This window comes from Lygodium microphyllum, chromosome 5 (genome assembly GCF_053477565.2).
Source record: "Lygodium microphyllum isolate KBCC chromosome 5, Lygodium_microphyllum_v1.1.10, whole genome shotgun sequence".
Lineage (NCBI taxonomy): Eukaryota > Viridiplantae > Streptophyta > Polypodiopsida > Schizaeales > Lygodiaceae > Lygodium > Lygodium microphyllum.
The window spans coordinates 149,384,651-149,401,849 of record NC_141139.1 but is presented as its reverse complement, the minus strand read 5'-3'; the positions used below and the strand labels follow the sequence as shown (position 1 = coordinate 149,401,849).

Here is a 17,199-nt window from a genome sequence, read left to right as displayed (position 1 = left end):
TACTAATTGGTACCTTATGATAAGGTATAGTGCGATATTAGTACGAAAAAAAATTAAGATGATTTTTTAAATAACAAAAACCATAAGTCATTAAATGATAGATCATAGAATACATGTTTAAAGTGGAAATAGCCATTTCATTACATAATAAAATGAATACATGAGGGTGACCATTGCGGTCGCATGGGCTACGCAATACATGTGATATAACTACAGTCTAGTATATCTGATACAAAAAAAAAGAGAGACCTATGTCATATGAATGATGAATCTATGATGAGGCATCACTATCATCATCATCATCAGAACCATCTGAGTGCTCATCAAGAGAGTTTGAAGATGACTCCTCGGCATCCGATGATGAGACATACTCATACTCATCCTCACTGATGAGGTTACCATCATCATCAAATGATGGCTCCCTAGGTGGCGGCTGTGTAGGCAAGGGGAGGATGTTATCATGAGGTATAGGATGTGAGCTATTAGAGCCCCACCTTACATATGTCTGCAAGCCACTTGAACAACCCCTCCTCGATGATGGAGAGCGTCGAATGATTATGCCCCTGCTACTACTTACTCGAACTCCTTGTCCACGAGTACGTTGACTGCGAGTGTTACGAGTATCTATTGCTATAAGCTCTCTATAGAGCTCTGCAAAAATCATCTCCTCCTCCTTATGTATACTCGGAAGAGTATCGCCCATCAACTTGAATGTATCAATGTTCACCTACACAATGTAGTGATGCACGTAAGATTTATCATTGTAAATGCTAAAGACTAAATTGTAAAGTATGAAGTTTAAACTTCAAAGTTCAAAGTTTAAAAGTTAAAACTACAAATTTTAAATGTTATGGTTAAGTGTTTAAACTTTACCTGCTTCTTCGAACTACCCATGCTCATCATAGCCCTCATCATGTGTAAGTTAGTGTAGCATAGCCGCTCTAACCGTCGTGTGCTAAGCTGATTGCGAATCTTTGTGTGAATGAGAGAATAGATACTCCAGTTTCTCTCACATGCTCTCGAAGTGCAATCTTGGTCAAGGACCCTCATGGCTAAGGGCTGAAGGGTCCCTAGTGCGTGTCCAAAGTTTTGCCACTAAAATAAAGGCTTCACAAGTGACTCTCTCCTCCAACAAGTGGGAGAAGCAAAAGCCATATGCCCTCTCTAATCTGCATAGCATCCTAGCTCCTCTAGCACTGCATCGTGGTCGTCAACAGGGACCACACGAGTCAAATAAGCAAGCTGGTTTGAACGGAACTCTCTATCATTCATTACCGTCGGTGACCTGTAGGCCGGATATACCAATGCGGCAAAACTATTGATGGGCTTATGCATCCACGCCTGTCTCCTCTCTGTTATCTCTAAAACATGTGCACGCTGTGTCTCTATGATCACTGTACAAGCACGTGTCTCTATCAATATTGCTCTAAAGAAGTAAACGAGAAGGCCCATGGTGGACCCCTTGCAATCACTTATATGTAACACCCTATAAAAGGGAGTCACGACATGACAACGACACGGACTTTTTGCCAAAACTGCTCATTAAGGCATAAGCATTGCATGGCTTTGGCCTCCTCTGTCTCATACTTATCCCACTCATTCCATAGAGTGGACACCATTGTTTGTGACGCAAGGCTGATTGTACCTCATAAAGGCGCTTAAGCAATAACCACATGATGCAAGCAAAGCGAGTTGAAGAAGGCTTCTTCAACTCCAATGTGCTATGCCCACGATACATCACAAGCATCTTTACCTTACCGTGAAAAATGTGACAATTGATGTAGCTTTGCGAACCACCCTCTTCACCCACTTGAGCTTCCCAATGTCCTCCATGAGCAAGTCCAAACAATGACTTGCACATGGAATCCACACAATCGTAGGAAACTCGGCCTCAATCAAACGACCCATGCGCCGACAATTTGATGCATTGTCGGTACCAATTTGCACCATATTTGAGGGTCCCACCTACAACCACAATTTACAAATTACAAGTTATATATAAATCAAATTTCAATTATGAATCATGATATTATCATAATAAAAGAAAGTGAAACAAATTTAAAACACAAATTGCAATACATACCTCAATGATAGCTTGTCGAATATGGCAGTAGATGAATGCGTCTGTCGTTTTTCTCCCTCTCTTGCCGATATATATGGTCCGCAAAAAGTAAGTGCCGAGTGGACATGAGACGAGTATGTTGATGATGCCCCGTTTCTTATGATCACTCCATCTGTCGGTGAGAATGGTGCAACCATATTTTATCATGCAGTCGGAATAGGATCAAGGGCTCTATCAATCCTCTCCTTCTCTTCATCAATCTTTCTCGTCCTCCTGTCGTTGTATATGACAACGGTCCATCCTTTACATGGACCCACATTGGCAATGCCTTTTACCATCTTCTTCTATTGCTCTTGCTTTAGGACATTGAATGCAAGATTGCACTCAATCACCATGCGTGCAATTTCAATGTCCCCAAGTTGTTGCCTTTCTTTAAGACAGGCAACTGATCCATGCACATGAGCGTGAGCTTGAGAGAGAGACAATTGTTTCTCTGGCACCGCATGAGTCTCCACTCTTTGTCTTTTACCAGAGCGGATGCAGAGCCCCCACCACCAATGGCAGAGGTCTCTCCCGCATCAGTTGAAGATACGTCCACATTGGATGCTTCCTCGTTAGTAGGCATAGGAGTTGGTGCCGATAAGCCACTTCCTCCTCCTCTTGTGGATCCTCCCTCTCATCTTGGCGAGAATCTCCTCCGCAATGTTTTGAGGGATCTCCTTGCATGGAGTAGCTTGACCCCCCCCCCCCCCCCCCCCCCGCCCCCCCCCACCCACCCGCGTGTCTTGGAAAGATGTTGGAGAAGCCGAGTTGCAGCACTTGTAGCGCTTCCCATAATACTTGTATGTCCAATGGTGGGAGTTGGATTTCTTTGTGTCCCTCTCCACATGGATCGCATGCAAATTGTAGTCCTTGTGCTTCTTACGAGTCATGGTGCCGATAACGGATAAAGAGGCCACAGAGAGAGAGAGAGAGAGAGAGAGAGAGAGAGAGAGAGAGAGAGAGAGTCTCGACTCTTGAAACTTGAGTCTTGAAAGTTGAAAGGGAGGGAGACTTGAGAGGCCCGATGGTTGGGGTAAAGTTGAAAGAGCAAGAGTGAGAAATGAAATGGTATATTAACGTCTAAAAAAGGCCAAAATGACCTATGAGACCATGAGTTACAATCATGTGTATGATGGTACAACTGTCTGGGCAAAATATGTATGTAGTACAAAGCAAAATAAGAAAGAAAACTAACTCTGGCTGTGTAAAACATAGAGCTCTATCTAGTAACAAATAGCTCCAAATGGTACAATCTCATGTGGGTATGGAGGACCTAGCTCTAGCCCGAGCAATAATCCCCTGTATCCGCCTATGAAGGTGTCGTTGGTGTTTGTGTCGAGGCTTAGGACGTCTGGATCGGCTAAGCTGAACAACTTGATCAATCAGTATGCCTTGTCTGTGTGTGGATGTGGCGGGAAGAGAGGCTCTCGTGTGGATTGTGGTTGTAACTGTATTGAAGTCTTCTGAGTCTCCTTTGCAAAGAAGTCTGTGAGGTGCCTCTGTGAAGGTCCTCCATGTCCTGAAGCAGCTGTACTCGTGAGGCGCATGTCACGAAGCCATCGTATCTCAAGAAGAAAGAGGCCAAGGCATTGCTGATTGGTAAAATCCATGACTCTGGATAGTGGTCCAAATCCATCTCTAAAGAGACAGTGGAAATGACCATGGACCTCATAATAGGTTGGGCAACAGCAAATGCTTCGATAGGGTGCGGGATAGAGGGGATGGGAGATGAGATTTGAGAATGGCAAATGCTTCGATAGGGTGTGGGAAAGAGGGGATGGGAGGTGAGATTTGAGAATGACAAATCACAAGTCCATTCAAGAATCAAGATCCAAGAGAGGAAGATGAGAATGGTAACTTGTAAGTGTTTGCTGAATTGGTGTGGAAGCATGGAGCCTTGGAGGAGAGGAGCACCTTTTGTAAATGAGAGAAGGGTCAAAGTTCAAAGTTCAAATAGTCAAAGAGAGAAAGAATCCAAAGAGAGGGCTGCAGCCTGCAAGCTGGAAGGAATCCAAAGAGGAGCACCTTTTGCATGGCTGGAATTTGGAAAAGGGGGTGGGATGAGGTATCCAAGGTTTCCCACCCCCCTAAAAAGTGCAACAGTGCACGAAACGCGGGACGTGGGGGCGTAGGACACGCGGAATAAGGACGCTTAGGCCAGGTGGCCCAAACAGGCCTGTTTTAACATACGAAATCGTTCGAATTCGTACCGTACCGTACAGACTGTTTCGTACCACATACGGAGGCAACTATGTCATCATGTTAATCGAGCATTACTAAACAGTCTATGACCTATTGGTGTTGTAGTGTCACATATGGCCTGTCATTAAGCACACTTTACAGTGGCTGGGGTGCTGCCCTACTGAAGGGTACTATTAATGCCTACACAAATATGGAGCTAGATTCCGTTAAAGCAGCACCACAATAAACAGCTTTTATGAAGGGGGCAAGCCTAAGCAGGTGTTTAGGTGCTCATGTAGGCAGTACTTTTGTATTGAGCTTATGAGTAGCTGTTTTCCCTTGTAAGAAAATTGTCCCCTCTATAAGTGTGGGTACCAATATGTGATTGAAGCAAAAGGTAAAATATCATACACAATTGCTTAGCTCATAAGGATCATAGGTAGTTGGTGTTGGGTGTGAGGTTTTTTTGTTTCCTAGATTTTTATGCATTTCTGTTTCCTAGATAAATCTACCACTTTGTCTAAAGTGCAAGTGGGTGTTGTTTGATTGTGGTTAGAATGATGTTTGTGAATAGAAGTTCTAGTAACCTCTCATGTAGAAAAATTTTGTCCACTTTAGACTTTAACATTGTCCATTTCAAAAATTGCGGAAATTTTTGGTCTCTACTTAAGTTTCCATCTTCTAAGAATGAAGAATCAGTGAGGGTATTTCTTTTTATGATAGTGATTACATTGTCCAGTTGATGGACGGTTCTGCTGAAGAACATGGGCATAGGCTTATGTAAAAAGAAGTTCTGTGATGCCTTTTTTTTTGTTGGATTGATTATGCTTTGAATCCACAGGTGGCGTGCTTTCCCTTTGATGATCATAATTGTCCACCATTACAACTCGTGGCAGCTTTCTGCCAAAGTTCGTATTCATGGCTTAAGGCAGATCTAGAAAATGTGGTGGTTGTGCATTGTAAAGCAGGAAAGGCTAGGACAGGTCTCATGATATCGTCTCTGCTTCTATATCTCAAGGTTTTTATGCCTTGCTCTCTCTACCCATTTTTGCCTTTAACAAATGATTGACGTCTTTATTGGCAACCTTAATTGCTCTATTTGTAGGCAAATGCTAACCATTCCCGTTGTTTTGCACAAACACTAAAGTTTTTTCCTACTGCCGAGGAGTCAATTGCTTATTACAACAAGAAACGATGTGTTGATGGGAAGGGTCTGATTCTTCCTAGTCAGTTGGTGAGTGTGCTTGCTCTGAATTTATATATATCTAAAGCATTGGTTTTAATACAATACACTTTGATTGGTACAGCGGTATGTAAAATATTTTGAGAGAGTTCTAAGGAACTGCAATGGCGAGACCCCTATGGGTAGAAAGTAAGCCTTTAGCTTTTATCTTTCACCTGCAAATCTTATTGTAGTGTTTGTATAGTGTGAAGGTTTGGTATCCTTAGAACTGAACAATATGCTTCAAACAAGCTTCTTTCTCTATGTTCAGGGTTGTGCTAAGAGGCTTTCGCTTGCACAAGTGCCCTTACTGGATTCGGCCCTCCATAACAATATCAGATCACAGTGGTATGTAAGATCCAATTATGCTAATTTTGAACCTGTACAATTTTTTTGCAACCATGCACTGTCTGAAAGCACTATGATTAAAAGACTATGTGCAGCACATGCTTTAGAAAGGACTGTTCTGAATATGCCAATCGTTGACGGACGCTTATTATTTCAAGCGTTTCAGCAGAGGTGGCCCCTCTCATATAACCATTGCACACTTTCATGCATACCATATTGAACCCATGGATTTATCTCCTTGTTGTAGCCTATCCGGAAGGCTTCACGATTCAAGTGATGCCCTTGAAGCACACTCAATTGCTATATCCATGATCACTCCAAGCTTGCCTCATGAAGAAGAAAAAGAAGAGGTAGGGAACAAAAGAGGAAGCTTCTCACATTGGTCCTTCACACTCCCTCTCCCCTTCTCTCACACTCTCTCTACACAAGCAAGAAGGTAGAAGCAAGAAGCAAGAAGAGAGCTCTCTCAAGATTGCAGACCACAAGAATGAGCTTATCCATTCACTTTTTGGCTTTCATACAAAGGGTTTTGGTTTTGGGTTTCGACTCAAAGTTGGACATTCGATTCTCTTTTTTGACTCTTGACTAGCCTTTCTCGCCTTATTCATAGATATTTAGATTACATTGACCAATTGTCTGGAAGTGAATGGAAGCTAGTACTTGTGTCTTGTGGGTCTTTCTTTCCGATATTGGGAAATATTACAATTTGCATGGTTGTTGAGCCGGCTCTCAAAATAATATGACAAAAAATTACACCATTGCAGTATCAACCGGAAAATATTACGTGCTTGTGGTTGAAAGAGATAATTTCTAATATATTCTTGGCACCTTACACCTTTGCTAGATTTGTGCTTTTATTGTCTTTCGGCCTTTTGCTATCTCCACCTTACCATTTACTGTCTTCTATTGATTGCTTTTACTACTTATATTGTTTCATGGTTAACATTGATTTGTTGTAAAATAGAGCTTGCACAATCCAAAAGAGAGAAAGGAGAAGAAAGAGATTGATTCTTGGACCCTAGTTGTCTAGCTCTCTTAACTGAGCTACTTATTGGGAAAAATTTTCAATGTAACTTAGTTCTAAGATGTAGACTTTCAATTTAATGGAAGTTTAACGTTGCATCTTGTTTCTTTTGCCTCGTCTTTGTATCACATAGCTTGTTCACTCGTCCACTGGATACCTGGTGTCAAATCTTTCAATCTAATGCAATGGTCATTGCACCAAGAGCTAGGGATACCGGATTCAAAGGTCGTTCTAATCAAATCATTAAGCCCATTTATCATTTTGGTAACCATTTTAAAACCTGACAATTGATCCCAATTGCATGTGTGTATAAGCCAAAGACATATTGGAACGGTACATTGACATGTGACATAAGAAATGACCCAAGCAACATGTGCAGCTGCTTCACCGTATGCATGTCCACAAGTGTAGTTCAGATCACAATTACTCCAAAAGTAGTATACTTAGTGCCAAAGTAAGTATCCATATACAACTGCTTAACAACATGCATAGTGTCTAGAACATTGATCACTATAGGTCCCAAAGTAGGTATAGAGTCAGCATGTAGTGCCTTGGGTGAACATAATGCACATGAAGCGATCACTAGATAGTCGAGTGTATTTGACAAGGAGTAAAAGTGCTATGCTCTCTTGATCTTAAGGAATGCTCTAGGTCAGCACTCCAATTTGTTGAATAAGGCCTCGATCCTAATTGTTCAACTATTATAGAGCTTTGCTGTAACCAATGTAGCTCCAATTCATTGTCAAATTGAAATAGTTTAGACCTTTTAACCTGCTGTCCATGAACTCTAATCCTTGACACACATTTGCCTTAAGATTTGATGCTGAATTTAATATTTTCAGGGGCTAGAAATAAGACATGCATGTTTGAATACATTTGCCCTAATGTTTGCCTTGAACCTTCAATATTTTGGTGACCCAAAACAAGGGGGAATTGGGGGTTCTGGTTGGAATGTCTTTTGAAATCAGCCTCCTTTTTGGGGAAAGGGTGGTAATGACCTGATTTACACAGATTATAAAAATAGTAAAATTCACATAAATTGAAGATGGAACATTACCACTCAATCATGGACAATGAACAACTTGTTGTCCCCAAAATTGTCACCCCTTGTGGTATTTCTTTATCTTGTATTGCAATTTGGATGGAATACATTGAGATTCCTTGAATCTCCTTTGCTCTCTAGTTGCCTCTTGTAGTCACAAATGATGAGTAAGCCTTCAAACTGATTTGCCCTTTGGTTTGCTAAGGGAATTGGCCTTTATGGTGCTCCTTGGATGACAAATGTAACCTCAAGTCACGATTTGTTGGTTGGCCTCTTGAATTTCCTGAAATTCCTTAATTTTAGTTGCTGAAATTTCAAGCCATGGGTCTACAAATCTGAGCACACTTCCGGAGTGGCTGTCAAACCCTGATTTTTGCTGTAAATTTGGGTTTATAGCAGAGATTCTTCAAAATCTGCCCCCAATGGCTGAAATTGTTGGAACTACTGAGGAAATGTGAGAAATGGCTCGAGGTTGAGAGAGAATGCTGAGGAGAGAGAAAGTTCTAACTTTTATTGTGAAGAAATAAAGAAGGTCAGTTGATGCTGTGTCTAGACAGCCATTATAATTGTCATCAACTACCACATCCCGAATATGTGGTCACCTACTGCCAAATGTTGTTGTTTGATCCTATATGTTACGTTCTTGGACATCCGGATGGGCACTAGCAGTATTGGTCACAATGGTTTCAAAGTGATTTAGTGCATAAGCACTAAGCACACTTCATGGTTAGGGTAGTTCAGTTCTTTTTATAGAACTCAAGGTCCTCTTGTGCAACATCATTGTGTGATCACCATTGTTGGACTCTTGGCCTATTGGCCAACACATTTGTACAATAGAATAGTGTGGATTGGTGGTATGGGATGGCAACTTTTGGGATGTGATTGTGACTTGAGTGTTGCTAGGTGCTAAGCATTTGGGTGAGCCCATTTGGCTTTGTGGTTGGGAGGTGAGTTTGTTGTCTAGTCCTTTGTATTGGTGAATATGGCTTGTGTCATATCTCTTGTGCAGGCTGGGTCCTAGGGAAACATTTCATTGGTATTAGAGTGTTAACCTATAATTGGGCGTGAGGTCCAATGGCGTGCATAAAACCACTTTCACTCATAGAATTGTGATGGTTCAGGCCAAATAAGTATGCTTTTATTTCATTAGGATTGCATGGGACATTGCTAGTAGGAGAGGCGTACACGAGGGACACATAGTATTGGTGGTGGGTATGACAAGGTATGGGACATTGCTAGTAGGAGAGGCGTACATGAGGGACACATAGTATTGGTGGTGGGTATAACAAGGTATGTTTCTTTTTTGGAACTCGTGACCGTGTTTTTATGTTGGGGTGATGTATTTGCTTAGGGATTTTCAGAGTATTGATGATTGGAGTCTAGGGAGCTACCATTACGAGGCTATGGTAGATGGTCGTCAATAGCTAAAACCTCGACCTGTATGGGTGTCAGAGTTTTTTCTCTTGACAATTGAGTTAACATTAAATATTAACGCCATCATTAATTTAAATGTTAAATTAACATTAAATGCTATTGCACGCTTAACATTTAGTGTTTGTTTTTATGTTAACATTGTTTTTAGTAGTGGTTTCATGTTAAGTTAGAATAGAATGTATAATTTGGGGGGTGTGTGTGTAGAGAGAGAGAGAGAGAGAGAGAGAGAGAGAGAGAGAGAGAGAGAGAGAGAGAGAGAGAGAGTATATTAACGTCTCTAAAAGGCCAATGTGGCCTATGAGACCAAAGCAATACATACAATGATGGTGTGTTTCTCATCTGGAATGAGAAAAAAGATGAAAAACATGCCTATAAGACTGAAAAAGAAATGAAATAGTGTCCTATAAAAGGGAAACATGTCAGTGATTTGAAAGTGAGAGTAGAGAAAGGAAAACTCTCCATCAATGATATGTCTGTTCTCTAGGGAGGTGTATCTCTGCATGGCTGAGGCGTCTCGGCATCTGTCTCTTGTGGCGCTCAATGATGGCTTTAATTTGTCTATGGTGTGGATGTCTAGGCTTTTGTCCGGGTGGATGTGGGCGTCTAGACTGGCTAAGTGCCACTGCTCTATCCAAAGGGACACCTACAGAGGATGAGGTCCAATGATGATGTACTCCTGTAGGCTGTGTGGCAGTAGTAGTGGTATCTGCCATACTCTGTCGTGTATCAATGAAAAAGTCAGTGACTGCTCTTTGTTTATGTGAGCCGAGCTGTGGGGGCCTCCTACTCCGTAGAATTGTTGCTCTGTGCCTTTGGAGCTCCAAGAGGAAAAATCCCAAGCATCTCTGATCCTCAAACTGCATGATCCGTCTCAGGGGTCCAAAACCCTCTCGAAACAGACAGTGGTATCTACCTCGTATGTCATAATATACAGTGCATCGGCAGATGTAGTGTTCCTCTGTCTCTGGCTCTCTGTCGCATAGTGGGCATATGCGTTCTTCTGTCTGTATACCCTCCCATCTGCCTGTCTCAATCCTCAGGTGGTTGGATAAGGTGCGGATCTGACCAATAATTGTGCGTAGTCCATGAGGCAGTTGTATGTCCATGTAATTGGGTCGGGTGATGAAACCATCGTCAGATACCTGAAGGAAGTGGGTCTGGTAGTGTGCCATCCTCGTGCCATGGGGGGAGGGGGGTCGGATCCAGGTCTTTAGTCGAAGGGGGGTAGTCTGTCAATCTGCAGCCCATGTAGACTCATCCATGTACTCATCTGAGCATACCAACAGTGTCTGTCACCGTCTGCTGCTAGTTGTCTAGAAGAGGCCAGGGCTAGCTGTGGGTATCTATCTTGGGGGAGCTCCCATAGTCTATGTATGAAAGTCACTGCCTGGACCAAGGCCTCAGCCACCATGGGTGATGCTCCCAACTCAGCTCTGATAATCTCATGTGGGGTCGAGCTCTTCGCTCGTATCATGCGTGAGATCATCATGACCAGTGGTCTTTCCATATGCTCCCATCCGTCATAGTATTCCTTCTCTGGTCCATCCTGGTCCCCCAAAGGCTGTCTCCTCGTGTGAAAGAGACTCGGACCCCAAATAGCTGCCCCATATAGGAGTGTGGGTGTAACCAGGGTGTCCAAAAGCCACAGTTTGGTGCGCGGCTCATGAAATTGTATGTGAGCACATTGTCTCTCCAATGCACTTAAGGCTGCATATGCTTTTACCAGACGAGCCTCTGATGTCTCTCTCTAAGAGAACTGTGGTCCTTTCAATGTGACCCCCAAATAAACTTACTGCCTAACCATCTCCACTGGCTCTTTGTCAAAAGTAAACTGGTGCTTAGCTCTTGTCACCCAAGCAGCTGAAGTGTTAAATACCATAACTTTAGTTTTCCCAAGGTTTACCTTAAGATCTCTATCTCTGCAAAAAGCTGATAATGCATCCAAGTGTCTATTTAGTCCCTCAGGTGAGTCAGATATAAGTACAATATCATCGGCATAAAGCAGTAATGGTATCAGCACTCCAGCTAGGCTGGTCCTATCCACATATTCTGAAATTTCATCTATATACAGCCCAAAGAGTGTCGGTGAAAGTGGACAGCCTTGTTTCACCCCAATGGTGCTATTGACTGTATTTGAGATGCCCTCAAGTGTTCGTACTCTGCCTGTCACTGTCTCATTAGGGCATAGATACTCCACTGTATCTCTACGGGCACATCAATGTTTTGCATTCTTCTCATGAGTCTAGCACGTGGCACTGTGTCAAAGGCCTTGCGAAAGTCCACAAAACAGCAATAGATCTTTTTCTTGAATGCCTTGCCTTCTTCGATGATTGCCATCAACGTAAAGATATGGTCTAGAGTTGTATATCCCCTCCTGAAGCCAGCTTGGCCTTTTGACCTCAGGCCATGCATCTCGGCCCATTCACTCAATGCTTGTTCCACGATAGAGCCATATATCTTGGCCAGCATGTGTCCAATCATGATAGTTCGGTAGTTACTAGGTAGCGCGGGGTCTCCACTCTTAAAGAGCGGCACAATAATATGGTCTGACCAACAGGTTGGAAATCCCTCACAAACTGCCCTATTAAAGATGTGAGCCAGTGTTGGTGCCAGAATATCACAGGCATGCGTGAAGTGTTCAGGTATATGCCCATATTGCATTGTGAAAGCTAGAATAGCATGGTCTGCTACTAATCCAATTGGTCTGTCTGAGATTTCAAAACTTTTTATGTCAGGTAGCAAGTTGGGTGATCCAATCAAATAGTCCACTATGCTTGACTCTTTCTTGTTATTCCAACATGTGAAGCCATTAGATCTTGGCCACTGTGGTAGCCCGTTAAGGATGGCCAAACCATGTGCACTTCCCAGTGCCAGTAGGTGTGATCCATATTCTGTTATCTCTCTATCTTGGGCTGATCTAGCTAATCCCACTTCATGTAATGCAATATCTCTGAACATCTCATCACTAGTGTCAAAGAAAGCAGATTGGTTGTTTCCTGTGCGTGCATTAAAGTCTCCTGCTAGTAGAACATCCCCAATTCTCATGTATCCCATTATGTCCTCATATAGTGGTGTATACGGGGATGTCTCTTTAGGGGCAAACTTAGAGTATGCAGGGGGAAAGTAGCATATGGCAATATACATGTCTCGAGTTCTGCTTGTACGTAACCTAATCCACATGTATCTTGCCTCTACATCTCTATGTGCCACTTGGACTGTATCTCAGAGCTCTTCTCTAAATAGAATTGCCATGCCTCCTGATCCCCTCGTCCCTCCAGGCCGTCTAGGTTGAGGGCGATATACACTTTCCCATCTATACCCATATACATTAGGTAAACGGCTGTCTTTACATTGATGTGTCTCAGTATACATAGCAATGTCTATACCTTTGAAAGTATCCTCAAAATAACCTACATCTGTCTTAAGGGAGCCATTGCAATTCCACAGTGTGAACTTCAGGGTCTCATAGGCCGCGCACCGTCATGCCGTTCTTTTCTCTGTGATGATGACTCTTCCATCTCTGTATACAGCCCATTTACCTGCTTTCCGTGCCTCTAGAACATGTGGCATATTTTCCCTCCTGTGGGCTAACTGGGCTGGGGTGAGGTCTTCATCTAGATAGATCTTTTCTCCTTTGAGAGCGATCCTCTTGGAGAGGAAGGTTCTCTTCTTTTCCAGGTCTCCAAACTTCAAGATGAGGACTTTTGTTTTTGTGTCAGCCTTCCCGACTCGCCAAGCCCCAATGATGGGTACATTTGTAGCTCCAATTTTGGTGGCAAGAGCTGTAGCATCTTCAATTGGGGAGCTTTTCTCATCTAGTCCAATCACTCCTACGTGGAGTGCGTGTGCCCGTCTTTTTGCCTCTTCTTCCAAGGTGGCATTCATGACTTCCACTTTGTTGCCATGCATTCCTTTGTTCGTTTTTTTTGGCACATCTATCCATTCTGCATTTTCTTTGACGGTATTCTCAACATTCTCCATTTTCTTTTGGGTGCCTTCCACCACACTTGCATAGGTGTGCATGTCCTTTTTTAAAACATCCATTTCTTTTTGTAGTTCCAGTGTGGTTTGTGGTTCCTTTTGTGCGTCCAGTTTCTTTTTGCATTCCTCTAGTTCTTCTTGTAGATTAGAGATCAATGAGTCTTTCTCTGCCATGAGTGCATCCAATGTTTGTTGCATCTCCTTTTTTAGTTCTTCCATCATTTCAGCTCGAACCTATTCTTGTATGTCCTTTTCCATTTCCTTCCTCATGGTACATATTTCAGCACGGAGTATGGTCAACATCTCCTCATATAGTGTTTCATTAATTTTGCGGGATGTCTTCCCATATCTACTCGACCCTGGAGAGACATTCCAATCTCGGGTTTTACGCCCATAGGTTCTGTATCTCATGTTCTTTGGCGGTGTATGAAACATTGTCTCCATGGTTGGTTTTGTGATTCCTTCATTGTCAGTTTCTTCCATCGTAATTATAGTGTGCGCTATAGCATAAAACTGTTTACAGTCTGAGTAGAGTAGTAAACCAGTGACATAAATATCACTCTAGCATGAACTAGAGACAGTATATCATAGACTGTCAATGTGACTGCATCATAAGATATGACTGTTGCATGAAATGTTAATGTGCGTTAGTCTGAAATCACGCAGGTTTCCAGTCCACATAGCATGCAAAGTTCACATCAGTTTGAGTACATCTGCAATCTCAGTGCATTCAGAGTGTCTGCATTCATGTCAGTCTGAGAGAGTGTCTGCAATCTGAGAGTGTATGCATACGTCACTGCTGCCACAGTACATTCACAGTGTCTGCATTCATGTCAGTCTGAGAGAGTATCTGCAATCTGAGAGAGTGTCTACATTCGTCACTGCTGCCACAGTACATTCACAGTGCTTGCATTTATGTCAGTCTGAGAGAGTAAGTGCAATCTGGGAGAGTGTCTGCATTCGTCACTGCTGCCACAGTACATCCGTCACTGCTGCCACAGCATTCATTCATCGCTGCTGCCACAGTCCGTTCGTCACAGTGCATTCGTCAACCTACATTCGCCAGACTTCATTCGTCAGAGTACACTGCTCTGTTAGATACGTGTGTTGGTGTCACGTCTGTCTTGTCTGCATCCGGCTCGTCACACCTGTTGTGTCAGCGTTCGTCCGTCACATCAGCGTCATGCCCGCCACACCAGCGTCACGCCCGTCACACACGCTAGCGTCACGCCCGCCACGTCACGCCCGTCGTGCGAGTTCCCCGTCGCGTTAGCTCCTCGTCACTCCAGGCGCCAGCTCCCCGTCATGTCAGCTCCCTGTCAGCGCATACCCGAGAGAGAGAGAGAGAGAGAGAGAGAGAGAGAGAGAGAGAGAGAGAGAGAGAGAGAGAGAGAGAGAGAGAGAGAGAGAGAGAGAGAGAGAGAGAGAGAGAGAGAGAGAGAGAATTATATTAACGGCTATAGAAGGCCAAATCGGCTTAGATCAAAATGCTACATTTGAAAATTTAGGGAACTTTCCCATGTCCCAAAATTGTTGGCGTCTAATGTTATGACTATCTAAATGAAAATTAAACAATGAACAATACTAGATGAATACAAAATGATGGCTTATCCGAATATAGTGTGGAGCTGCTCAAGAAGCACTCTCATCTCAGGATATCTCGAATGGGTTTGTCTAGCATAGAGAGGTTCAAGCGGTGAGGTAGGGTTCCCTTGTGACAGTGTAGTATTCTTTGTATTTGCAAATGGTTCCTTCTATGAGGGCATGGACCAACTCGACATGGGTGACATGCTATGCATCTCTCCATTGTTGTGTCTAAGGTGGTTTCCCATGGTAGGGCTGTCAGTCGGTTCCAAGGAGGACTCCCTGGTGGAGAGAGTAGTTGATGCTCTATAGAACTCCTTGATTGCATGTTGGTGTGTGGCTCCATATCTCTATTATTGGGTTTGTAAGAGATCATCATGTAGAAGAAGTGTGTAGATCGCGAGCAAAGAGCAGGTGTTTAGAATTTATCCAACGAGTAATCATAAGGGAGATGGTCTTTGTGGTAGGGTAGTTCCAATAAAAAGAGCCCGAGACATCTCTGATCTAGAAGATCCTTAATCCTAGATAGTGGCCCAAATCGGTCTTTGAACAAGCCACGGAAGCGCCCTCCGATATTACAGTACGCCGAGCATCTGCATAAGTAGTGCTACTTTGTCTCTAGCTTGACTTGTATTGAGGAGTGCTCCAAGGGTTGTTGGTTTTGCTTGCCCTCAAACGGCGGGTCACTTTCGCATCAATAGAGAGTGTTACCAAAATAAGAATACGAAGCCTACTTTAAAGGCTTTGATAAATATTGTAGAGACTCCAAGTATTTCTTTTGAATTTTTATTAAAAGATTGTTTTGTTAATGTGGGTAGTTGTAATAGTTGCTCCATAAATAATATTGTGTTTGGTCCACATGACCTTTTAGCCATTGATCGAGCTTTTCATGTTCGTTATTTAAAGAGCCCTACGATGGATCGTTGGGATGGTGTTGACCTTGGATCTTTCGATTCAACAATACCATGAGGTCCTAAATTTTTGACTGATGAGTCTTCTTTCTTGGCATGCCATTGTTTTTTGATAGATATTCCTCTTTGTACATTGACTATAAAACTCATGTACTGTCTTTTAAACTTGATAGTCGCTATCATGTGGTTGAGGGTTGTTTGCCCTCCAGGATCACAGAAACTAATATACATATGATATTGGCTTTGGAACTCGGTAGATGTTTTTCTGATCTCAGATGTTGTTACTCATATTAACTTTATAGAAAAAGTTCAATCATTTGACTTGCAATATAATTCAATTTCTTTAAATAATAATGTTGGATTCGCCATCTCATTGTACATTAGACCATAGAATCGAGACATTGCTTGGTAGCCATCTTGAAACGTTCCCCTAGGACCCAACTTGCACACAAGACAGAACACAAGCCACATTGACAATAAAAGAGACTTGCAGACTGACCTCCTAGCCATAGAGCCAAACAGGTTCACCCCGAGCTTGGGAGTGTTAGACTTCAAGCTCTACTTAGCTGTCTTTGGTGTGAATGGTTCTAGTGTGACCGTCTTTGGTGTGAATGGTCCTAGTGTGACCTTAGGTTGTACTCTTTTGAGTTATGACTGACAATAATGATAGAGGGTGTGTGAGAGCTCTCTGCTCTACACTGTTGGCTCCAAATCTTCTCACACTTGCATCATGGTATCAGAGCGTGGTTTTGGCTGAGAGCAAGTATAATCGGGAGCTGAATATGGACTGCAGTCAATGGAAATCTCGAGTAAGTGGTATGTAGTTGAGATATTTTCTCATCAGTGCCTGTGAGGCATTCAAGGGAGTCCACAGTGTTGAGTGTTGATTAGTTAAGGACCAACCTGGCATTCCTGGCCAGCGAGATCAGTGTGGACAGCAACGTGGGCAGCTAGGATTAGTGTGGACTGCAGAAGCATGACCAGTCTGGAGCAGAGAGACATCAGTGTGGACTGCAGAAGCGTGACCAGTCTGGATGGCATATAGTGTGCCTGGTTTCTGGTTCATTGCGTGATCTGAATGCAGAGATGGCGCCTGTTCTTTCTCCTGTTTACCAATGTGGACAGCAACAACTGAACTGTGATAATACTTGATTGCATCTTGTGATCTTCTGAAGAGGAGCTAATGGTTGAAGATAGAGCACTTGTGTATGCTTGTTAAAGTCAGGGCCAAGCAAGGGCAAATCGGTGCTTCTTGGGCTGATTGGACACCTAGTTCAGAAGTAATCCAGATCTGCAATGTATGAGTTATCTGATTCTTGGTGAGGGGTGAAAGTACAATGCTTGTCAAGCAAGAATGCTTGAGTGGTA

At 43.0% G+C, this 17,199-nt stretch overlaps 1 protein-coding gene across 1 annotated transcript in view; it reads left to right on the top strand.

Annotated features, from left to right (window-relative positions):
- Window positions 1-17,199, top strand: part of PEN2 (PTEN 2) — a 74,901-nt gene that overhangs the window by 27,136 nt on the left and 30,566 nt on the right. Inside the window, exons 6-9 of the mRNA XM_087678514.1 lie at window positions 5,127-5,303; window positions 5,433-5,519; window positions 5,593-5,657; window positions 5,779-5,855. Coding sequence (XP_087534640.1) covers window positions 5,127-5,303; window positions 5,433-5,519; window positions 5,593-5,657; window positions 5,779-5,855 — 406 coding nt within the window. The remainder of the gene's footprint in view (window positions 1-5,126; window positions 5,304-5,432; window positions 5,520-5,592; window positions 5,658-5,778; window positions 5,856-17,199) is intronic.